This window comes from Anomalospiza imberbis, chromosome 10 (genome assembly GCF_031753505.1).
Source record: "Anomalospiza imberbis isolate Cuckoo-Finch-1a 21T00152 chromosome 10, ASM3175350v1, whole genome shotgun sequence".
NCBI classification, from domain to species: Eukaryota; Metazoa; Chordata; class Aves; order Passeriformes; family Viduidae; genus Anomalospiza; species Anomalospiza imberbis.
In genome coordinates, this window is record NC_089690.1 from 14,658,931 (window position 1) to 14,685,521 (window position 26,591).

Consider the following 26,591-nt stretch of genomic DNA (forward strand, 5'->3'; position numbering starts at 1 on the left):
CAGACCATTGACATTATCATCACCAATTTATATGTATATTAGTCTATTATAAGGTATTCTAATATATTATTAGATTAAACATGAAAATTAACAGATTCATTGGTTTAAAGTTGCATAATGAAAAATATTCTCATTTAAACTAATCTAGTTTACCACAAAACAAAAACAAGACAACGGTTGTGTATCCTCAGAGAACTGGCCATCCCATTCCTAATTTCATCCTGCTAGTAATTCTTCCACTACTACGATGTGATACCTAGGGTATGAGCAAACCGGTTGTCTTTGTACAGATAACTGTTCCTAATTTATTATTCCAAATTATGACCCTGAGGAAAAGGACAGTCCACCTTTCTACCTGTGCAGCATGTTACAGAATTAGCTTGTAGAATGGAAAGGGTATTTTGAGCCTTGTCAATTAACTCATGCTCCCCCCTCTCCTTGGAAAGAAGTATAGAAAGGACTTTCCTAGTTATTAGAATATCTCAATCCCTTTGGGAAAGACATTTTGTTAGACATACACAAGCAGCCTCTGATCTTGTAGGAGTAAACTGAAGTAATCCCACAACGGCAATTAAATCAAAATATCATTTTATTGATCTCAGAGTATAGCACTTCTCAACTGCTTAAAAAAATTTTGAATCATTCATAAGAGTAAAAGCTACATTCTTGCAATGAGTGCAGCAATGAGAAATGTGCTGTATGAGCCAATTTTCTCCTGAACTGATTCACAGGGATGACATTTGTGCAACAATAAAGCTTTTTAAATTTAAAAGAAAAAGGTGCATTTAATTGTAATTTGGTCTGACATGTATTCTTAATATTGGAACTCCATGTTTTATTTATTTTATGAAAATACTTCTCACTTCATTCATTTGTTTATTTTGCAGAGTGCACCTAACCTGGATAAAAATACAACCAAAGCTGAGAGTGCATGGCTGTTCAGAATATGGTATGGCTTTGACCACAAGTATCCTTTTCTGTTATAAACCATGAATGAGAGTTGCACTACAATTCATCTTCAAAATATTCAAGAACCAAAAATTATTATAGAACCAAATATAGAAACCAAAAATATTCAAGAACCAAAAATTATTGGTTACTAAGGAGAAATTTTGCAGTCCAAGGCAGCAGAAGGTCCAGCCATGACTGAGGCTATGGGGAGACGGAACAAGTTAAGGAGCTCTGAGCTACAGTAGCATATAGACAGTACATTTAAAGTAATTCACCTTCCTAAATTCCCGGATAAAACTAATCCTATCATTATTTAGATAGGGCATAGATTCTGTGTTTGGGGAACCAGGAGGTTGGAGCCAGAAGCAGCCAAATGCCTGCTGCCTGACCATATACTCAGAAAGCAGAAGAAAAAAATAAGACAACATTGGTTTACCCACACCTCTAATAAAACAGAGAAAGAGGCATCCATTATGAAAAGCTCCCTGGACTTTCCTGAAGTTCATGTTTCCTAATCCCTGGATTCCTGAGCCTTTGTGCTTTTATTCACATTCCCACCGAGGCATGTGTAGTACCGACCTTGAATATGGGTGTCTGATGCTTTATTCCCAGAAGTCTGGTTTCCATGTCTTTTGCATTTCAAGAAAATATTAGGTGATAAAAGAACATCCTCTCAAAGCCAAGGCAAGACATACAGTCTGGCACTAATGCCTGTGCAAAAATTGTAAACACTACCATTCTAATTTATTGTCATTTTAAACTGACTCTGCACAGCTGCCAGTGAGACCCCCCCAGTAAAACCCCACCCTAAGCCTTTAGCAGACACACAGCGAATATGAGAGAAGCCCACCTGCTGATTTCTGTGCATCCTGGCTCAGGAGCTGAGCAGGCAAATCCCTGCCAATACTGTCTCCATTATCCAGCAGCACATCTATTGGTCAGTCACCCTGCACTCCTGAGCAGAAATTTATGTCCAGGCTGCATATGTGTTTTTCCTGATACCAGCTGCAGCAAATTAGAATGAAGTACTTCAGCTGATAAAATGTAACTCTTTGGGACTACAGCTTCCTTGGAGAGTTCAACTGAAGTTATCCTTCAAAGAGACTTTTGATGGAAAAACATCTTTTTGGTTAAAAAGGGATTTTTTTTTCCTTAATTCATCTACTCAAGCAGTTTTAAAGGCCAAAAAAGCACTTAGCATTAAAATTTCTCCCTTGGATAATTATTCAAGAATATATAGAAATAGTAGGTAAATGTTATATGAAGTGAGAAAATATGTTTAAATGTTAATGTTGAGTACCAATACGACTGGCTTTAACCACCCCTTTTTCAGAAGAAATAGCCTGTGGTGGTGGTGGTGGTATATCCTAGAAACTATAAGTCAGAAGGAACAGATGAACAGGGTGAGGGGAAGGGGGAATTTTTCCTCTGAAGATAAAAAACTAAAAAAGAGCAAGGCAAAAATGTGGAAGGCAGGAGTAGGACAGAAGCATGAATTAAAGACATGAAAGAGAACAAGGGCAGAGATAGAAAACAAGGGACAGAGGCAGAAGAGGGAAAGAGACATCAATATGAAAAATTCAGACAGCAGTACATACAAAATTAAAAGTCTGTAGAAGGCACCAGAAGCACCAATTCTCAGAGATTATCTGTATGGTAGAGATCTTGAATGTGGGTGCCTGATGCTTTATTCTAGAAACTCTGGTTTCTATGTCCTTTGCATTTCAAGAAAATATTTTAAGTGATTTTTAAAAGTGGATTTTTTAAAGAACACATTTATTCATGTCAGTCTCACTACCAGTCAAGCCATAATCTTTCATTAGAATTCAGATGTTCAGAGATTATAGCTGTTCCATTACCCTAAAATATATATTTATTAACAAATAATACATCTACATTTCACTAATCCTGAAAGTGTATGCCCATATTCCTGCATGGAATGATAGTTCAACCCACTGATGCTGTGACTCACACTCCAAGCTTTTCTTTGGTATGACTACTTCTGAAAGACATTCTTTTCAAAGAAAGAAAAATTATCCACCCAAACTTTCTTTTGCTTTCCCTGCCTAATGTTATAAAGCCATGCTGCTAGATTTAGAAGAAGAAAACACCACATAGCATAGTAGTTGTCCCCAGTACAAGATTGCAGAGAGGATTATGATAAAGTTTTCAAAGAAAAGATACAGCAAACCTATCTGTGTCGCAGCTGAGACAGCCACGATACACAAAGCATCATCATACAATTTCAGAAGGCTTTAAGCAATCCCCAAACACAGTAACACCTTACCACTTCAGAAGGCTTCAGGCATCTGTCCGAACAGATGAACATCAGGTCACTTCAGGAGGCTGCAAGCATCTGCCCTCCTTGTTCTTCAGCCCAGCCTTTTATCCCCTCATGTTGATGCACGGCACCTGTGTGCCCTCTGTTCCCTTGGAGGTTGGTCAGTGCACCTGGGCACTCCATGGCTCATTGCTGTCAGTGCTGCTCACCTGCTCCTCACAGCTGTGCCCACTGGGGATGAGGCTCCCACAGCCCCACTCCCAGTCACCACAAACTGTGTGCCTACAAATCTGTTCATGTACTTTGAAAACATACAAGACTGTGACATTTCTATAGTTTGACATTTGCTCTTAGGCATTAACACAAATCTACTCACTCTTCTGGCAAGAACATCTCTTATACCTATATTTATTTCACAGGAGGAAAGCAAGAGGGAGGAAATATCGCTAAGGAAATCAAAAACTTGTGCTGTTCCTTGCTGTTGTTATGAATGATTCCCAATTAGTTCAGTGATCTTAGGCAATGGCAACACACCATGTTAGGGTAGGACTATGCAAAAAATCCCTGCAATTCTCTTTAAGTATCACATTTTATTTTTATTCTGAAAGAAACATCAGGAGCCTGATCCAGAGCCAAATGGGTTCAAGGAGGATTGTATTCTTTCAGCAAAAGTTTTTTTTGAATCAAGTATTGACACCTAGAAAAAAATATCATTCTCTAAAATCTAGGCTAAGAAATTATAATATTGAAATAATAAAAATTAATAATTTATCATTTTAGTAGGTAGAGTTATCCTCTTGGATTTCCATCTCAATAATTTAAACAAAAAAAAAGCAAAATAAAATAGTTGCATCTGACAGGTGTCAACTTCCAGTGAGTTAAGTTCTGTTTTTATAGCCTACAGTGCATTACACCATGGAAAGCCATAATATCCTCCTGAAGGCTAGTAGGAAAGCAAGGGAATCAACAAAGGTATTTCAATAATTTATCAGGAGAAAGCGACACCACAGATTCACAATCCAGCATTATATATACACCTTTAAACTGTTGTGTTTTTCCAAAGCAGATGTCGGCTAGTTTAGCTAATGAATGAGTATGTGGAAATTTCATCCTGCAACGGCAAGAGTAGTCTCTGTGTATATGGGCAGAGCTCAGGCAAATTGTGAGCAAAATTTACCCATTCCACAGCATCCCCAAAAAAGTTCTAACTTTGCTCCCAGGTAAGAGCAATTTGTTTTTAATTCTGCTCAGTCTCAGCCTCCCTACTTGCTAACTCTAGGAAAATATCCTCCTTTTGCCTGCAAAGTCCTGGGACATTGTGTACCTGACTAGAACTGGAATTCCTCCTCTACACAGGCCTGGAATTCCAGTTACAATTCTAAAAATGAAGGGGAATTAGTGTAATAAAAGCATCTTGCAAGCAACCTTCACCTGGTTTTCCAGCTACTCTAGACTAAACTCTGCAATCATTTCTGGCTTCATATAATTTTATACAAGGCTCTTCACTAAGGATTCATTCTCTCCCAGAATCCATCTAATTCTTGCTTCCTCATGTGAGGGCATTCTTGCTCTTGTTATCTTCCATCAGGAAGATAACTACAATTTTCACCCAACTTCTTATGCTCTATAGTGAGAAGAGAAGGAAGGACTTGGGATTGCTACACAAAAACACAAAAATAATGCAAAAATAATGGAAATTGAAGATGAGAAAAGGGGAGTGCAATGCATGCACTAAGATATTTCTGGATAGAAATGTTCACCATCTTGATAAGAAGCAGCCCACATTGTGTTGTGGGACAGGTACTTTGATAATACCTGAAGCTTGCATTGAGAACAAAATAGTTACTGTGCAATGGGAAAACGTGCAAGATTAAATAGAAGAAAGCAAGAAGGGAAGGAAGAGGGACAAAGACATCAAATGCATGGTAAGTTTCTTTAAATACTTTGTGTTAAATTTCAAGACAGGTTTTGGACCCACGGGCAGCAGTGTAATCCTGTTTTTGTGGTAAAGGGATGAGGATGGCACTGCACATGGTGTGGCTTTCCAAGACTAACACCACCAGGGCACCAAGGCTGCCTGTCTTTGGCATCAGTGAGGGGCCGGAGGGAGGCAGGAGAGGAACTGGGATTGCTGTCAGCTGGCTGGGATAGCTTCCAGGAGCATTGCAATGACAGACCCACTGCACCCCTGCTACTGCTCCAAGCTACCCAAGAACAATGCAGCTGTCTAACTTTGCACAGAACTCTGCTTTTGGAGTGGTTCCCACACACTGATACCTGGAAAGCAGAGGGAGGAGAGCTTTCTCCTTCTATACAGATTTATTTTCAATCTGAGGAACTAACACTGTTACACTGAATAGAAGCAGGTGTCTGGGACAGAGTGAGACAATTCTCCATAAAGCAACTCCTTAAAGTGTTTCTGCTTAAACTGCAGTTGTCCATCATTGAAATTCATGCCTTTCAGGTTGGTTTTAAAAAAAAAAAAAAAAAAAAAAAAAAAAAGCTGTTTACGTCCTTTGCACTTGTCTGAAATCCATCAGCCAAAAGGAATTGCATTATTCGTAGACTTCAAAAGTTTATCCTTCTTATCAAGGCACCTATCATTTTATTTCTCCTGTGCTTTGTATGTGGATAAAACAGACATAATGGCTGACTATTGAGCAAGATAAGTACTATTCTGTGCCTGGGAGAAAATGGAAAACCTACTAAAAGCAAAAGTGCATTCTAGGGTGAGCTGACAATCAAAGACAAACTCAGCATTTTGTGGTCTTTTCAGCTGAATTTTCCTTCTGGGCTGGCTTGTCACCCTCATATCAGAGACAGACATCTTTGGAAGGAAAAGGCAAGGAAGAGCCTGAAAGCATGCACATGCATGCTGTTTTCTTTTACCTGCTGGAGAACTAAAAGTTTCTTATTTACCAATATTCTGATTTGTTCTTCTTTTAGCACTTCAGTGAAAATAGCAAAATAGCACATAGGGTCCTAGTTTTGGCCCAGAATCTCATTTTGCTACACAGTTTTCAAACAGAAAATAATCTTATCTGAGAGACAATTCAGTCCAATCATGAACCAGAGCAGCATTAGGTAACATAGCTCAAGCCAAGCCAGGTACCACAGCAGAATGGGCCGGCAGGAAAGGCAGCCAGCGTAGCACAGAAATACCGAGAGAGCCCAAGAATCAGCTTTGCAGCTGTTAAAAGCTGATCATAAAAGCTGAGAGGAAAGCACAAACCACAGTAATTGAGTTATAGTGGACCTCATTATATGAGCACAACAAAAGCAGCTGACTGTATCATAAGGCTTCCTCAAAGAATGTAAATTTAAACAGCACTGGGAGGGGCCCCAGAAGGGATTTTATCATTAAAAACAATTGCCTGGACTTAGTTCAAAGCTCATTCCCAAAATACATTTGCAAGAACATGCTCTAGAAAAGCCCATTGTACTTTCTGCAGCACAGATAATCAGTATAGCTGATTTGGTGCTATTTCCTGACCCTTTCAAGGACACAGAATTGTTGAAACTCTGCAAATTAACCTAATAAATAAACATGGCTAATAATTAACCATAATAATAAGTGACTTCAGTTTGTCCTCCATTCACAGAAAGAAACCTAGATAAATAATTCTGAAACAATTCCACACAATAAACAAGTAAAATAATTTTCATTTGTAAAGTTTCACTCATGTCAATGCTTAGAAAGTCTCATTCATATCCAGGTATTTTTTTTTTACAATGAACAATTACTAAGCATGACTTAAATAACAAGTATGAATGCAAAATTAAATACAAAGTATTAAATGAAAAATCTTTGGTCTTACATTTGACATATGATCCTTTTCACAGTTACATTGCATGGAGACACACAAAGATTCTTCATGATCATTTCATGATATTTTTATTAAAAAAATGCAAATCTTTAAGCCCACTCCTTCCTCACCACAATCCTGGAATAAGGGAACTTCAGGTATTTTGTTTCCACAAAATATAATCAAAAGGAAATAAAGCTTAAATTTTTACTATTTAGATCTTTCATCCTGACATTCAATACATTGCAGAAAGGCCTGTTTACATGTTTAAAACAAAATTTTAATTAGGGAGAAAAGGAACAGACAAGGGGAAACGATAGAAAAATAAGATTCTTTTTCACAGTGTAATCTTAACTCTTAAAGTTACATAAAATAATACAAACATTAGGTCATTCTGGAATAAGACTTTTTCTTGCCAAAGGTGTTACTACACTGGTAACAAAGCCATTATATCAAACTTCTTGATTTCATTAAAGCCTTCAAAGTACTATGCATTGCTTTTGCCTTTAAAGGAAGAAATAGTCGCATGGGAGAAAATTTATGGGATTTTTTTTTTTAAATCAATGTTCAAAATAATGGTTAAGCAATGTGGGGATGGGATGAGTGGAGGAGAAAATGTCTTTATTGTTGCAGTCTGAGGAGCAGGGAATGCTTTTCTGGAAGCTGTTACCAAATCCTTGTTGTCATCTATCAGAGATGCTGGACCAGGTTTTCTGTTCTTTGCCTCAAATGCTCATTGATTTTTATAAAAGTTTTGCATGGCATCAAAGGCAGAACCTGGCCTAGAGCTTATTGCGGACAATTGCTTAGAATTACCAGCTTTTCTGTTTAACATCCTGGCTCACATGATATATTATACCTTTTGTGTGTGCTGTTCTCTGAATTTCTGACAAGAAGGACCTCAGCTGAATACACAGACTTCTCACAGATTCTAGGTGGCCCAATATAAGTACTTGGCTCTTTATGCAACTATCTAACTTTCTTTCATGTAATATATTATGATTAGAACCTACAAGAGATAGAAATCACAAACATCATCCCATATGGGGTTTTATAATTTAAAAATAAAATTGTTCATAGAGGAAATACACTTTAGTCTTTCCAGTACAAAGTACAAAACCACTCCAAAAAACCCAAACAAACAAAACCAAAAAAAAACCACTTTCCAGTTCTGCAGCATACTTCTACCTGCATAGCTGCCTGTTACAGTACCTGTCAAATGAAAATACAAAACTTGAAGGAGTTGATCTAAAGCTTAGTAAGGTAAATGGACTCACTGTTTATTGACCCAAACAAATTATAGCTTACACCATCATAGTATCTGATTTTATTGATAAGTATTATCATTCTGTGTGACAATTCTTTATTTCCCTCCTCTTCTCACTTTATTATTACAGCAAACCAAAGGCTGACTGTACAAAGAAGCAGAAGCCTAGGCTTGTATTAGTCCACTCAAGCATGAAATTATAGTTTGTTGACTGACAATACTTAATAGCACCCAAGAGACCCAAGTATGATATCAGAGTGCCAGAAGCTTATGGCACAGATTTAATCAAGCATAACTTAAAATTCTCTTTCAAGTCTCTTATTATTTCATTTACACCTCAGTATATGCAAAAAGTAACTTTGCAGTACATCTAAAGTGTTTTAAAGTGTTCTTCTACATGTGTGTCTTCCACTGTTGTGTTTCCAGACATTTAATGTACATTGGAATGCCTGGATGTGCATGCAGCACATGCTGCATCTGTAATAGCATCTATAAATAGCACTTCTTTCACAGCAGCAATTGTCACAGCAAGATACTGCTAATTATAACATCACCTAGGCAAGAAATTGGTAATACTTCCTAGTAAGGGGCTGTTATTAATGTTAAATTACAGTGGTATTCCAGTAAAAGCTGGGAGACTAAAGGAATCAGGATGATTAATTTTATCAAGCAGGACAATAATGATCTTCCATGAGAAAATATTGCTGAACTTAACTCTTTTACAGAAAGTTAATATCTGGATGCAAACTCCTTATAAAGTCAATGATAGTTCCTGCGCCTTCAAGTAGGTGTGAACAAGACCCTCCATACAATTCTTATTTGGAAGATTTGTCTGTATTATTGGCATCCTCCCTATTTTAGGTGGTTGCTTTAGAAAAAGCACCATGGGTCCCCTTAGTTTGTGTTGGCTATGATAGTTTCAAGTTTGGTTAAACTACTTTAGCACCCTAACACAGCACCACCAACAAGGCTGAGGCAAATGTGCAAATGTGAGAGGAAAAAAATTTTTTGCCTCTATTTTTAAGGACACTCTGGCAATCAGCAATTTAAAATGAAGCAATTTCTGGCAGCAGAGAAACTCAAGAGCCATTTTCTATTTCTGATATTGAAATAGGCACATGATTCACTGGAACATGAACATCATCCTGCATTCAGACAGACTGTGAATCAACCAATCTTAGTACAGCTCTTAATTCAGCTCTTCTCGAGGGGATGCCAAGGAAAGGTGGAAAGAGCAGATGAGAGGGATGAATACACTGATACAGGGCTGACTACAAGTTTGCATGAGGTATTACAGCAGATCTTCACATCTGACTAGCTCACTTTAACTACTGCCAGAGGATTCAAAAGTCCCAAGACAAAGGCTGTTTTTCATCTTGCACTATAATACAAGCTTCTTGAAATGCATGCTTAAATGCATGAAGGAATGGAATAAGTATTTTGATCTGATTATTTTCTTCAATTTTTTTTAACTTGTGCTAATTTTCCCAAAGAAAAATGTTTTAATCTCTTAAATACTTGTTTTAAAATATTGCAAAGGATGTCTTATTTAGGCAGGCAATTCTACAGAATTTTTTATTTTGTTCTTCCATGTAATTATGTATTGAACAATGTTGTGCTATGAACAGTAAAATCTCATTCAAATTTTTAAAAATTCCCAGTGCTGATGGACTTGGAGCACTTTGCTATTTGTTCATTAGGAGTTTATAAGGAATGTTTTATTCAATTTGCTTAAAGCAAGCTGGTGCTTTTCTGAAATGATTCAGTAAATTGTTATTTATTATATCCTTAGCAGGCAAATTTCTGCTCAGTGCTATCTATTTTAAACAGTAGAAAGCCCCAGCTTTGCAACATATCTTAAATAGTTCAAGAGGAAGTTCTCCTCTTGTTTCATTTTGCTGCTTGTTCCACTAAGGACCTGTGGTCTCAACTCAGCTCCTGTCCCACCACCAGAACATCAGGGACACAGCCCTGCAGCCTGGGCTCACACAGTGCAGGAGAGCTGGCAGTGCACACTGCAGCCCTTTCACTGCACATCTTGGGCTTCAGTCTCTTCAGTCTTTGATACTCCCGGTAAAAAAAAGGCATTCCTACTCACATCTGCTGTTTCCCCACACTGTGAGAAATTCCCTTTATTCTACCTCAGTTTAAGTTGGGTTCCTCGAGGTGAAGTGTGAGGAAAGTGGATTTGTCCTCAGCTATTGCCCTGTCCTGCACAGCCTTGGCCATGTGGATGCTGTCCCCTTCTCTGGTGATCAGCTGTCAGGTGGGAAGGGGGGCACAGCCCTCAAGTGCAGAAACCTGATTTACACTTCTACTACTGATCTAAAACCAGTTTGAGGAATTTTGAACAGTAACCCCTAATATTTCTGATAGCATTAAGATAAGAAGTGATAGACTATTCTTTAACAGGAAGGCACAGAAATGGTTTTTACTCATAAAAAGATCAGAATAATTTGTTCAAAGGTTGAGTCCTCATTAAAGATACAGAATAGTGCATGTCACAAATGGTTAAGGCTTTGAAATTCTTTGTGGATTATTCACCAAAATTTGCATTGCTCCACAGCATGAACTATTTTTGGATTCTGCATAAATAGAATATCTAATACAGAGTTACATTATAATGAAATATGCAATAATGCAAGTACCCATAGAGTGCTTTTCATGTACTGCAGGCATCCAAAAGTTTCAAATGCATAAAAGATGGTTACACTTGCTGCACAAATGACTGCATATGAGGTTCATTCCCATTTAGTTAAAACTCAGTAGTAAAAAATACTTATGTACAGGCTGCTATGACACAGTTAAAGTGCTATTGGTATTTTGTATCATGGCAAGTACCAGTGGGACCAGGAGTGAATTAAGATTGTGATTGGTCGCTAGGGCTTGGTCCTCCCAGCTAAGCTGGAGACTTATACTTTGCGTGATAAGGAAATGCTGTGTGTTAATGATCCATGAAAAGGCAGATAAAACAGCTCTGGACCAGATTGTTCCTTAAGTTACCACACAAATTTAAAGAGGCAATATAAAAACAGTATTATGTTTAGTTATCTTTGATTGTCAATTCAATAATACCTCAGATTTTAAAATATAAGGAAAGAATAATATTAAAATATAACACATTTACATCCATATGCAGTCCACATTGAATATAATCCTTTTCTACTCTCATTTCCCCAACTTTCATTCTCATTCACACAACACTACAACCTCAACAGCAGGATTGAAGACAGAAAGCATAGCCTCAACACAGGCTGATCTCTATCATGCCTGCTAGGGTATTTTTAGGAAATAGAAACAGCAGTTTCAAACCCTCTTGGGCTAAGAGGAAGCAAAAATCCTGATCTTTCCCTTTACAGATCACTGCTTTAACACCTATGCTATTATGTAAAAAAAAAAAAAATGGCCAGTAACTCACCTGGCAGCATGAGGGGTTTTTTGGTTGAATTCACTGCTGTCTCAATGAGTTAGGGATGGTACAAGGACAACTAACTTAGCATGTCACTTTAGGAAATAAGGCAGAAATGAAATGTCTTCACAACCCTTTCCAAATTACAGGGACACTAAGGCAACCACCACTTTGATACCTCTCTTCCCAGCCCAGGAACATGATTAGGAACCTAAGGAGATTAGTGGCTAATAATGCAGGTGACTTGTGGTTTATTCTTAACAGGGTAAAATGCCAACTGTGCTCCTTTTATGCACGCTCACCAATTTTTCCAAGCACACAAAGTACAGCTGAAACTTACATTTTTACTTTAACTTCTTACATTGCAATAAATACACCTACTTCTCTGTGTTTTTGCTTTAGGCTCTGTTGCTACAGATTTAACAAAACAGCCATGTATTTATGGTGATAGTTTTACTTTTGCACATAGAAGGGCTAGATCCTATTTTTTAAGCACAAGCACATGGATACTTCCATTACGGTACAATGGTACAACTGCAAAATGAACATTATGCCTTGGATTGCTTTTTCTCAGTCTTCCTCTATTAACATATCTATCATCTGTACAACACAGAATCATAATCTGCTACCTATTTCAGTAATGACACACTTAAAATATTTTCTAATATTAGACAGGTCTGATGACAACAGACATCTCCTGGGCCAAAGGTCACTGCACTGGGCCTGGGCACGCAGCAGTTCTGAGAGTGCTCAGCAGCCCTGCACACAGTGGGGTGTACAGGGACATCCCTACAGAGCTGCTCAGATAAACCTGACACAAGGCATGAAACAAGTTTGGGGTATGATTTCATGCACACAGGGGCAGCCCCACTCCACACAACGAGCCCGAGTGCTCCCGAGCCTGCTCTGCCTCCCTGTGCCAGGGAATTGCCACCTGAAACCCCACTGAGAGCTGTGCCAAGCTGGAGCTGCTGCCTCCTGCATGCACAGTCAGGAGCAGATCGGGGAGTTTGGCTATGAAATACAGCTGTAAGCAAAAGCTGTGGATGTGATCAGGCTGGAAGCTCAAATGCATCACAAGGGCTTTGTCAGGTGTTCCTCAGAAGGTACACTGGGGACCCTCTCCCATTCCCCTTCCCAAAAGGTGTGCTGCTCTGTGGTGGGGAGGGAGTTCCTGCAGCAGAAGCTTCAGCAAGACCTTGCCTCCCTCTCCATGGCTTGTCACCACAGATAGATATTTTCTACTCAAAATTTCTGCAGAGCAGGTGATCAGCTGCAAAGCAAATAGCTATGACTCAATTTATCACAACAACAGAATGGGAATTAACGTTAACAAGCTAATGCTTCATCTGATTGTGAGGAGCTTTTTTAATCTTGTTTCTAATTAATTTTGACAGATTGAATTAAAATGCTTATTTGCTTTGCATTTAGTGCATGAGGACCTTCCTGACTTCCTCTCATAAGATATGCTGTCAGCACCAACCTTTGTGAGCCCTTTTTTTCTAGGCACTGGACAAGCAGACTAAGTCCTTATTTCCACTTGCTAAGAGGCTTCTATTTTTCAGCAAGGTTTTCCTTCTTTTTTATTTTGTTTTGAATTTCTCCGATGTAGAAGGTCTATTTGAACTTGGATAATAATGCGTAAGCTTCCATTTTGACTATGGAGCCCCCTCACTATATTCTTTAAAAGCCTTCCCGTGTTAGTTCCAGCTGAAGTATCAGAGGAATAGATCTCTTATCCTTTTCTGTACTTTCTGTCAAAACACTTGCAAGAAACCTTTTTGAGCCATTTCAGCTGGAATTAACAAGAGAAGACTGATTTCCTAAGGTATACATTCCTTCTCATGACAGTCAAGGAGACAGGCTGCTTCAGGAGAGTAATGACTTTTCCTGCATTCTTTCCCCCTTCTGATGCATGAACAATTCTCATTACCATTCATTTGAATTCTTGTTGCTTGCAGGGGTGGGTGTAAGTTCCTCAGCAATGAGCATTTTTTAGAGCTACTGTGTGCAAAACTGTAACTATCAAACAATGCTCAAGACTAATTCTCACGAGCTACAATCTATCACAGTCAGGAGATTATTGGATTCCTGTGATTCTGTACCCTGTGCCTTAATACCTGCAGTTTTGATGCCTGCTGCTAGAGTGCACAGATTTCAGGGAAGGGGAAACAGAAGAGGTGAGTAAAGTCTTCCAGCCAAAAAAAAAAAAAAGAAAATCACAGTAAGTGATAAAGAGCTTGAAAGGTCAGGAGGTATAATGATTCCACAAAGAATTTTAGATATACATCAATCACACTTGCAAAAGGCGTGGCATTAGAGCACACAGGTGACTTTTTTGATCTGTTTAAAAATTAAAAACTACAGTTACACAAATTGTTATAAAAACAGCATACAGGAAAAGTATATAGCTGAATTCCTTGCAAAAATAGCACACAATTCACTGCCATCTTGTATTAGCATCAATAAAATAACAAACGGCCCAACAAAAAAGTAAATCCAAAACAAGCCCTTTGGAGTGAATGGAATTGATATGACTCCTGACATGACTTAGTTCTTGCTCCAAGTGCTAAACCCAGCACAGATGGAGTTGGTTACTCTGCCTTAGAATTGCTGTAACTGAGGGCAGAATTTTCCTTGGTGACTCCTTCCTGTTTTTTCATTTGAATGGTAAGAGTGAAGTAAAATCTTCACCAAAACAAAAAAAAAAAAAAACAAAAAACAAAAAAAAATCAGTGAGATCCTGTCCTTTTGATCATCGTACATGGTTTTATTGGACTGATCTAAAGTATGGCATATCATCCATTATTTAATAACACCATCTACATAAAAGAAAGAAGACTTTGATCAGCCCCAGTCTGTAAGTTAAAAGATCTCCACATATCAACAGGTATTCTTTTCATAGATTCATTACCTTTATAGGAAGCATCCATATTCTTGGTATTATCACAGCATTTTCAGATTTTAATGTTGCTTTGTGACTGGTTTGAAGAGCTACATACAGATTTTATTGTACATATGCACGTAGTACATTTTTTAAGTTTCATATATGTTAAATGCCATGAATTAGATATATGTGAAAACTAAGAACAACCCTTTCCATAAATATTAGTTAAGCGCCATACAATATAATACAATTGCAAACTGGGCTATTCAAAAGACCTCTCTATTTACTGTGGAAGGCAACTTCCATAATTACACACAAAGCCTCCCACCAGTGTAATTATCTCCACTCTTCCTCACTAGGACAAATCGCAGTACTTTGAACTGATCTATAAGGGGAGAAATACAGGATCACATATTTAAACATAGCTCTCCTCCTCCAGCCTGAAAATTACAAGCCAGCAAACTTACAATTCAGAAAAGCTCACTGAGGTATTTTTTTCTAGCACCTGGAGAAATCTCCAAGGCAGAGAATTCTCTGCAAAGGATGCAGAAAGAAAAGGTTCTGCCCACTGCTCCATTAACAAAATTGTGTCTTGGTAATCTGTGAAACTCTGAAGTAGCTCAATTTCTTCCCTACCCCAACCCCCAGGAGCACTGACTTGTCCTCCATTTGAAAATTAGCACTTGGTTCCTGCGGCACATTTTAGCTTCTATCTCATTTAGAGGCTGTTTTGAAATGTTGTTCCTTGCAATTCAAGTGCACATCTCTCGAGGTTTCTCATTCTTCAGTTAAATATACCCCAGCATGTCCACTGCTTAGCAAACTGGAAGCTCTAACACCAACAGGCTGTGACAAACAGCCAGTGGAGAAGGCAAATTGTTAACCTCGTGTGAGTGGAAGCTTATTTTATGATGTTCACAAGCATTTGACAAGGCCCCGTTAATGAAACTTCAGCTGCTCTTTATTCCTGACAGACGAGAGCACGTTCCGTGTCTCGCTGGATTGAGTGGCTCCGACAAGCCTTGCCTGTGGCCCGAGCAGTGCGGTGCCTGTCCTGGCGGCTGCGTCAGCTCCCGAGCAGCGATCCCCGGGCCGCGCTGCGGTGGCATAACATAAACCAAACAACGTCCTGCCTCACGGAGCTGACGGGTCCTCAGACATGGAGGTGAGCTTTGTCTCCAGTCCTGGGAGGCAAGGATGGGCGAAAGACTGCGTGATTTTTTAATTTTTTTTACAATAAGATGCACAGCAATATCTTCAGTGCTGAGGACACAGGGGAACATCTGGGGAAGACCAGAGCTCTGGCTCACCCAGTCCCTTTTCCGCACTCTCTCAGCACAGCACAGACAGCCACTGCACCCCAATAGCCTTGCCCAGGGCCACCTGTCCCCAGAGGCAGCACCACCCCTCTCCCCAGGCAGGGCTTTAGGGCTCCCAGCTACTCCAGCAGCCATCCAACAGCTGGGCACTCACACCATTCACACCACATCACTCCCATGGTGATTCTTCAACACCACTGCATGAGCCTAGAGTGGGCAAGTGGCATCATTTTTCCTTTTTAAGAAAATTAAAATATGGACACATAGATTTTTTTTTTCTTTCAGCAATTTCTTGTTCTTCTTTACACCAATGTTCCCTTAAAAACCAACTTTCTGTACTTTTTATTTCTATGGAAGTCCTATTTCAAATGCTGAAATCTCTCCCAAATACTTCAAATATTGGTCATGACTGGTTCCCACAGCATTGATTCTATGCCATGTACCAGTAGATATCATCCACCCCTGAGCATGAATCACTTTCTGTAATGATTGGCATTTTCACCAATTAGCAATCCTTCCATGAGATGCACATGTCAAAACAGTATGCAAGTTTGTTTTAATACTGCTGCTATATGTCTCAATTTGTTAATACTGCTTGGACATAAAAAGCAAGAATATTGCCCAACTTCTCTGATTTTTTTTTCTCCTCTTTAAAAATGACTCTAATTTTAGGAGTCAAATTTCACAAAATACACTAAATAGTAGAGAACTGCTGAATTAGAAATACCCTGAACTTTTGAGAAGAAACTTAAGGAAATTTCTACTTACTACAAATTTTAGTATATGACAGAGGTTTGTAAGGTAAAGGACCTTTGACTTCTGTGCCCAGAATCTCAGCAGTTTCACAGTGTAACTTGCCAAAGTTGCATGGGCCATGATCAGCACCAGTGAAATCAAGGGAAGCCGCTTATCTCAATACACCCAGATTTGGGCCTCTTTGGGCCCAATTTTCAAACCAAAGGCCTTTAATGCATGTGTAAGAAAAGTCTGTCAAGCACAGGTCTCAAATCACTCTACAATATTTATTCTTTCAAGAGCATGTAGGATATAAATACTGTTTATTTATCCTGTTCCCATTTTGCAGCTGAACAAACCACAGTACAGAGCCTTTAAGTACCAGATATTCATTTCTACAGATGCAGCAACAGTAAATTGCACCTGCAACTTTGCTTTCAAAGGTGATTCACAATTTTTATAAGGATTTTTTCCTCTCCACAAGTAGTGGATATAAAAGTACTTGCCAATAGAAAGGAAAAGTCTCTATGGTATGGAAGATAGTCTGGAGAAAAATAATACCTAGAATGTTTTCAACTGCTGGGAAAAAAGAAAACATTGACTTCATTTTGCTATTGTTCCAGCTCTTATCAAAACTTCCTCATCAGATTTGCTGTCATGAGAGAAGTAAGACACAAAACTGGCCAGTGAGAATTTCTTATACTGTCAAGTGTGTTGCCTGCAGGCAGGGTCACACTTCTTGCTAAAAAAAAAAAAAAAAAAAACAAACAAAAAAAAAAAAAAACAAGCAACTGATATTTAGAAGAAATAACAGATTGAGAAGCAAGTTTGTGAATTCTGTTTTTGTGCACATGTTAAACAATTGAAGAGAAGCAAAAGTAATACCATTTGTTTCATAAAGATGGGAGTGATAAAATATTCCAGTTACACAATATGACTGCCACTGCCTAAATGCAGAACTGAATGCTTCTATATGTACAAACAAATATGCTGCTCCATTGAAAAAATGGGGGGGGGGGGGTTTTGTAATCCAGAGGGGAAAATAACAGAAGGGAAAACCTTTAAGGAAAGCAATTGACATAATAAAGTAGGTGGAAGTAAATATTAGTGGTATCAGAATGGGTGGAAACATTTCCACTGACATCACTGAAGTCAGCATTTCCACTGCACCTCTATACTGGATTGAAAGCTTTTCTCTTTGAATACTGACTCATTGTGACAGTGAAGTATATTTTTAGTGACAACAAAAGGCCATTTCCTAGCAGAAGAGATTGTAAATAAAGGTCAAGTAAAACTGTACATAAGCTCGAGGTCAGGTTTAGTATGGCCTTTTGGACATAAAAATGAGGAATACTTTCCTGTTTGCAGCTAAAAAGTAAAAATTTTGGAAGAAATCTTTCTTGACCTACTTATATGTGGAAGCCTGATGACTTCAGAGTACTTCCTACTGGGAAAAAAAAATTTAATAGCAGCTGTCCTTTCCAAACTGCAGACACTTGCCAATATTAAAATATGTGTATTCTTATTTGCCTCCTCACCACAAACACAAAGTACATTTTAGTATTCTACAAACACCTTACACTAATGAAAAATATATCATTTCCCAAAAATTAATATGATTTCATTAGCTATTTGAAAAATTAATATTAGACTTTTTCCCATTTCCATGGGTTTCTGTACATTTTCCTTCTCTCTTCTTTCTCTGTAAGGGAAGAAAAATGATCTGTATGTTTTCTAAGGGAATGATTCGCTGGTTTCTGCAGCTGGAATGTCAGCCTTGGTCAGTCTTGGAAAAGCCAGATGAGCGCTTGTTGTTACTTGAGAGGTGCCATGCACTTTTTCACTTCAGCTCTCACCAGGTTATTATTTTCTTTGCAGTAATCTAATTTGGGGAAAATTCTTTAAAGTACCACAGGTAGTAAGAAAGGGAGTAAAATGCACCTTCTTTCACTATTCAGAAAAATAAAATATTAACTACTAACTGGCAACTTTTTGAACAAAGGGAAGCTTATGTAAAATGCTGGTCTTTGAGAATCTGATTTATCTCACCACAGAGTCTTCATAGATTAACTAAATCGAACCAAGCCCTGGTTCTTAACTAGCATCCCTAGATTTAGAAGAAATTCTAAAAAGTTTGGCACAGCCTTATATTCTGCTCCTATTCTTCTGCATTTTATGACATTTTCTCTGTTTTGCTATCTTTGAATCTCATCTCAAAAGCTCTATGTTTACAGTAGGCTGACATACTTATGTGATCTTCAGGTATCTCTATTGTATTCTAGATTTATTTCCCTTATCTTGAAGTTCATGGTGGAGTTCTGAATTTTATCTAATATCATGATGAGAATCCTAGAGCAATGTCTTCCCCATCTGCCCTTTCATTTGTCATATTTCTGTGTAGAAGCCAATACTGTCTGCCAGCCTAAAACAAACCAGCCATATGTACCCGTATGAGGAGCAGCTGAGGTCACTTTTTTGTTTGGCCTGGAGAAGAGACTGAGGGGACACCTCACTGCAGTTCAAATTCCTCATGAGGGGAAGAGGAAGGGCAGGCTCTGATCTCTTCTCTGTGCTGACCAGTGACAGGATTGAGGGAATGGCCTGAAGCTGCATCAGGGGAGTCTTAGGTTGGGCATCAGAAAAAGGTTCTTCACCCAGAGGGTGGTTGGGCACTGGAACAGGCTCTCCATGGAACTGGTCACAGCACCAGCCTGGCAGAGCTCAGAAGTGTCTGGACAAGGTTCTCAGGCACAGGGTGTGATTCCTGGGGTGTCCTGTGCAGGGCCAGGAGCTGGACTCAGTGATCCTGATGGGTCCCTTCCCACCCAGAATATTCTGTGATTTCTGTTATACTGCCATCATCAGTGTTGGTCTAGTAACATTTATCTACCAGATCAAGAAGACTTTCTTGAAGACAGACTTTTTCTTCTTTTAAGTTTCTCAAAGACACTGTGCCCTTGCACCACAGCACAATGGTGTGTCTGTACCTGCAGTGGTATCTGCCATATGAAGAAAAATTAGGTCCTGTTGCTTTGACAGGTTTGAAAGACATCTCATGAACTTCAGAACAGAGGACAGATAATATCTTCACATATGAGGTATCAAGCAATTGTTTTCCATTTTAAGCAGTTTTTAAAATTAAGATGTATAACCACTGTACTAATTTAATTTCTGTCCTGAGTAGAAGTATCTGAGGGTTCCTCATAGGAGAGACAGAATGTGTCTCAAATATCATTGAATTTTATAGTAAATGCAGAATGCTAGATAAAAATTTTATGCTGCCTAACACACAAGCTGTTTAGTCCCTACTATTAAATCTGATGCCTGGTAGTAAATCCAAGCTAGAATGAAAAATAAAATAGAGCTTTGTGTTTACTCATACTTTAGTAACTGTGAAACAACACTAAGGATTTTTTTTTTCTCAATGAAGAATATGATTGAATTCAATGAAGAATGAACTTGAATGTTTCCTGGTATTCTTTGGACAGATATCAAGCAGGGGCATCAGTTCTTGTGTTTCTAGAAGCTAGAGTAAGTTATAACTAATCCACAAAGCTAATATGTATTCAAAACCATACAAGACATTTGAAATGCAACACACAAACCTCACACAAACCCAACTCAATCATAACAATGTTCAGTTGACAGGGAAAAGCAAGATGTAAAAATATCCAAAACAAACTTCAGGTTTAGTAATCACAAAGGTCAAACATATTTTTAAAGTATTTGTGGGTTTAGATACAAAGAAAAAAAACAGTAAAACACATTACTCCTGAGTTACAATGTAGTATATTAAATGTAGAAATTTTGAATGTAATTCTGAATGTCAAAAAAAAAATTATGGAAAAAAAAAAGAAAACAAAAAGAAAAAAGTGAGTTATGGGGAAAGAGAAAAGTGCCTGGAACAGAAGCCAGGAAAAGACAAAAAACTAGTAGGGAAAGGCTACATACAGGATGTTTGTTTTATCTGTGACTGACTAAAATGCTGACCTGACCAGAGGGAGCAGGGAAGGAAATTAGACAATCCTCCCCCTTCTCTGTGTGTTCCCACTGAAAGTCTCCAGTGCTGCCAGCTGTCTCTGCTTTCCTGCTTCTCTCAATAGCTTGATCCATTTAGGATTATTGCCTTTCCACAGTCCTGGCTGCTGGGGAGCAGGCTCTGAACAGAGCAGGCAGACCTTCAGTTGGTAAAGGAATGCTCCAAGAAGACTTGTAAAGACAGAACATGTTGAGAGGACAGGTCCATCTATTTCTGATTAATTAGCAGAGCACTACTCAACTTGTCTAATGTTTTACAGTGATACTAAGATGACTAAAAAATATTCCTACAGCAGAACTACCTCATGTGGGCAAAATAGAGTTGTTAGGCTACTTTTTTTCCCCCCAAAATACTCATTTAGGTATGGGTTTTTTCCTGAATGTATTTGCTATGAACACCTTTCTTACTGACTCCAACAGCCTCTTTTCTTAGTATCCAGCTTCAAACACACAAAGGATATGTGTATCTGGATACTAAAAAGAAAAAAGCAGTAAGACCTTGGGAAAGAGCCCACTTTATTACAAAATACCATGCCCCACACACCTGGCTTTCTCAGTACAGGAAATCCTTAGCATGACTCAACAATAATCTTCTGGATAAGCATCTAAGCCTGCAGAAATCAGTGCACTCAGCACTGGACCATGCTGCATTTGAAAGCAGAGAAGACCAAACCAAAGTTAAAGAATAACTGCCATTTTTTGCACAATAAATAGTCTTCTTGGCTAACTAATGTAAATAAAATTCCATAAAATATTCTTCCTTTTTGCAGGCAGATATCCTAAACAGATTTCCTAATTCTAATAATACTTAGATTTATTATGCTATTTCTCACTTTTCTATTTCCTCTTTAGTCTGTCACCCAAGGGCATCAATTACTTCTTGGTTTTTCGTATATACTGACTTGATTTGCATAGACATCTCACATGACATATTTCTTATATTATTGTGCTTCTCTGTGTAAATAATTCTCTAAAATGGTTGCAGTGCTGAGCTAAAATAATATTTATATACATTATGCTTCTGATATATTTAGGGATGTAAGCTTGTTTCATAGAGCTATAGCATGATTCACAGGATAAACCCAAAGGAACAAAACTTGGATTCAAGAATACACTTTCAGTGTACCCAAGTAAAATTCTACAAGGGCATGAGAAGCAGCATACCAGAGTTCTATAAAAAATGTGTCTAAAACAAGAAGCTTCCCAGCCTTTACATGTGGTGATGGTTATCAATCTAAATGGCAGACACGATACTGGTTATTTGTGACAGTTTCCAGAAGCACCTGCATTCTGTGGTGGTGAATTCCTGGCCCAGATGTCTGTATGGCCACCAGCAGGCAAAGCCATCAGCTCAGCTCTAAGTGCTGCCATCCCCTGCCTATGCTGCCGCTCTGCTCCTGTTCTGTAGGTGTGCTCACAAGCAGACAAGACCCTTTGAGGGTAGCTTGTTCCCCATCCCAGCAGAGCTCACTGGCTATTTGAGGTATAAAGAGCCACATGTTTGCATCAGAGAATGAATCTCAATTTTTAGAAAACCCCTTCAGGTACAGAGTTCTCTTGGTTTCTCACAATAGAACAACTTTACCTTGTCTAAATGATTAAATAGTCCCTGAGGCAGAGAGAGGAATGCAGTGAAGTTTGTCTTTGCCTCATAGGAGGAAAATTGAGGCTTACTTCTAAATAGGTAAATAGTACTACCACTGCTATCACAGATGGGACCCACAGACACTATCACAGAATGCCATATAGCCCTCACTGTGGTTCACCTTGCAACTCGGGATGAGGCAAAGCAAAGGTGATTCAAGGCTTTCGAACGTGCTCCATTCCCCTGGGCCATGAGGTGTCTGGAGTTATGGGAGGCAGCAGTGCTTTCCACAGAAATATCTAACACGAGACTCTGGTTCAAGACCCCGAGGCAGATCCACTGATGCGAGTGCCCCCCAGAGCAGGGACCTAAACAGGGAGAGGAACTTTTGCTTCCCACCCTCTCTCAGCATCTCATTTCAATGTAGCTTCAGTGAATTTTCACTCATCAGGACTCAAAAGTCTCTTTATGACTAAGCCTTGCTATTAGAGAACTCAAAGCTCACAAGTCCCACAGGCACTTTGGGGTCTGGCAGTTAGGTGATGACTGCTGCAACACCGAAATATCCTAAAGAATCAGTTTCACAAACATATTTCAGAAGGACTTTATAGAACCTCAGCAGATGGAGCTCCATAACTCCTGTGCACACCACATAGTACCTACACCAAAGAGAAGGTCAGGGCTTGCTGAGAAAATGGTTTATCAACAAGGACTATAGAACTGCACCCCCTGACCTATTATAACAAAATAATATCATAACTACATGTAAGCGTTCATTACCTTTTCTATTATTATGTAACTATCACCACACTTGGTTCACTGCTGATTGCAAACATTAGTTACTTCCTTCTCTGTTTTTAAAAGACTGTCTGCAGCCTGGGCAGTGGCACAGGGTATTCCTGTTTCAGAACAAAGTCCTGCCCAGTCACACTGGCTAGACAGGATAAGGGGAAAGGGAAGCAATCCATCTTTGCAAGACTGTGTTGCATGGTCTTGCTATTTTCATCTGGCAGTTTGGTTTATGTGACTGCTGGTCTGTAATGTTACTTGTGAAATGTCTCTGTTCCCCTGTTCTCAGCATTACCCCATTAAGCAGGTGGAGAACTTCCACCCAATCTTTATTCAAAGTCACGCTGGCTCAATAGAGATATTTTAAAACTGACTTTATGTCAGACAAAACCTTGAGTGGGCACCTTTAGTGCACTAGACACTCAATGTACCTAATTTATGATTGAATTACCTGGTTTAAGTTTCAGTGGTACAGCCCTGCATTTAAATGTGCCCAAAGCTAACAAATTAAACAGGAAAACACAGCAAAAATTCTGAGCATTCTAGCAGTTCTTTGGAGAGATGCCAAAGTTTAATAGCACAAACAGAATAAATAAACACTATGAACAAACCAATTTTTCAAAGGTAACATCTGTTCTGCACTGGCTCCTGGTGTGAATAGATTCATCTGTGCACACATACAAGTGGGCTAATGGGATTCAGTGTGCTCCAATACCCATCAGCATGCTTTGTCTTCACCAAAAACTCTAATGTGGATGAGACTCCAAGAGTTTTTCTGAAACAAGCCAAACAACTTATACCTATTTTGCAAACTGTTTCATATGAATCATTACATTAATCCCATAGAATCAAAACCTGAGGATATTTACTCAGAGATGTAAGCAGATAAAGGAGTCTGAAAATCTGTCTGAGAGAAACTGTTTCCCCATGGTTCCAATTTTTAAATCTTGTGCATTTGATAGATTCCCAAGACTTCCTAAACACCAAAACTGTGCTGTGCTAGAAGTCATGTGACTGCTTTGGCTTATGCTATGCTTCACCAATTTAAACCAAATTTTCCATAGGGCATGTGACACAACCTAGTTATATCAAATATAAAAGAGAAGGTACATGAAACAGGTTGCAAAAAGGATCTTTTATCTTTGTTTTATGAGTTCTCTGAAGGAGCAGAAGTCAATGCTTCAGCTGAGTGGAAATTAGACTTAATACTATGCTATGCATAAACACTGTTTAAATCTTAAAACTATTAAAATTAATCATGCCTTTACACAGCTCCATCATAAAGATTATAAGGAAAATAGTGGGTTTAGAGTGTTGAGTTCTTCCTCAATACTTCAAAATTGCATGTTGGTTTCATTTCTTTTCTATAACTTTATTTCCCACTACGACTTTATAAACACCCTTTGATGCTTTCTTTTGTTTTTTGACATGATTTTCATCAAATTTTGCTCACAATGTAAAGTTATACATTGTACACAGTTATATGTGTGTCCTTGTAAACACAAGCCTTGCCAGCAAATTAATTATTAATAGGAGTTGTTCGTTTAAGAACAGATATCTGGACATTATGTTATTCTAATATCTCCTGGGAGCTGTGCAGTAGAGGGGAAGGAAGCAGGATCCTGCAAAACCTAGAAAAAGAGGCTGGGTAGACTGGGTCAGAATCTTGCTTCATGTGTGATAGGGCAGCTTCACCTTCCAGCAGCTGCTGCACCAACAGCGTTGCTGCAGTGCAGAAGGAAAGCTGAAGAACTTGTCTGGATCCTACTCTCAGCTGACACCTCCTTCCTGCCACTGCATCCCCCACATTTCACAGGTGAAATGCACAGGTTCGACCCAAGGCTTGGCAGAGGCTGTACCCACTGCAGCTGGTGACAGAATGGGGCATGCAGAGGGCAAGGAGGGAGGGAACAACACCATTTAGCCATGGTGAGAAAATACCTAAGCTCTGACACCACACTATTAAGGAATTTTCAATTTCAGCCCCAATAAGACTCAGATAAGCAGCTGTGATTGACAGCAACATTAATTCAACTGTAGCCAGCTTCAGGATCAGATAATATTCAGCAGCAGAAAGAAAATTGGCACATTAATGCCCAAAAGTCAAAGAGAAACTCATTTTGAGGAAATCACTCCTGCACTGGGTAAGAGGGTACTGAAAGAAAACAGAATGAAATCAAACAAACAACAAAACCAAACTCTTATTTCTTAGGGTTTGGGTTTTTACTTTTTCTAGTTTTAATTTTGATCTTTAACTGTGAGTAGGCATCAATTTATTGTAAATCTCTTTTTATACTTAACATTTGGGGTGAGGTGTGGTGGCGAATGTGTCTATAAGCATCATGATAGATAACTCCTGCACAATATTAATGAAAAATCATCAGCTTATTTTTTATTATTACTCCTATACTCTTTGTTCTCAGAACAATCAGTAACAAACTATAGGCTCTGCTGTGCCCAACACTGCACAAAAACCAAAGTTTTCCTACACCCTACAGGATAACAACCTGAAAGACATAATACTATACACAGATACAGATAATTTCTTTCTCTACCTCTATCACATAGTATATTTTTAATATAATATTAGAATACTTTAAGGAACTTAAACCAGTTAACACTTCTCTGAAGTATTTGTCAAAGAAAACTCAGTGAGAGGGACAACACAAAGAACATGCTGTCTGGAAAATGTAATATGTAGATAACATGTGCTAAGATGATGACAAACAGAGGTAGAAGGACAATTTTTAATCCTGAGTAAGAGAGGATGGTTGGAGTGGGAGTTATCTGTGAAAATTATGTCAAGCAGAAAATCCAGGGAAAAAGGACAAGAAAGAGTGAAAAGGAAGAAGAAACAAAAAGGAAGGACATACTGTGTACATGACCCCCCTGGGATTAAGAATGACAAATCATCACCAAGTCTCAAATCTAGGGCATAAGTCAACAGCCCCTTAAGCAAGATCTCACTCTTAATAACAGCAGCACACCTAAAGGCTTTGCTCTTCTTCTAAAGCTGCACTGTTTCAGCTCCAAAAGGCAGAAAATATCTCTACTATTTTCATTTGGCATGCAGTGTACACTATAGTACAAACCAATATTATCCACAAAAGCCGATGTTTTCCTTCAAAAATATTTTGCTCAGGTTTGAGTGATCAGTTCACATGTTACTACTTTACTACTTTTTCTAGCCACCTGCCCATTGAGGGCTTTGTTCACCTGCCAACTCTCCATCCAAACTTCAGGAGTGAGTACAATATGACAAGCTGATGAGCCTCCTCTCCTAACCCCTTCATCTAGCTTGCTTGACAGAGGGTCAGAATCTTCCAGGTGCAAAATTCATCCAATTATGCTGTTCCTTGCCCCTTGTTATCACCTCCCAACTCCTCCAAGTTCACTTTAATTTTCATGGTATAAGCACAAATGCACATGTACAATAGTTTATCTTGGCATCTAAAAGACAAAGATCATTAGGGCAGGTTTAGAACTGGAGGAGGGAAGAAAGTGAATCACAAATGTATTCCAAA

The 26,591-nt window shown here is 38.7% G+C and overlaps 1 protein-coding gene across 5 annotated transcripts in view; it reads left to right on the plus strand.

Moving 5' to 3' along the window:
* Positions 1-26,591, plus strand: part of SLC9A9 (solute carrier family 9 member A9) — a 182,223-nt gene that overhangs the window by 138,077 nt on the left and 17,555 nt on the right. For 4 of the 5 annotated variants that reach the window (XM_068200781.1, XM_068200779.1, XM_068200784.1 and 1 more), the window contains one exon: positions 888-967. In XM_068200781.1, the coding sequence (XP_068056882.1) occupies positions 888-967 (80 nt within the window). Of the gene's footprint in view, positions 1-887; positions 968-2,121; positions 3,007-26,591 lie in introns of those variants that run through there. The other variant, XM_068200782.1, reaches the window with a different exon arrangement.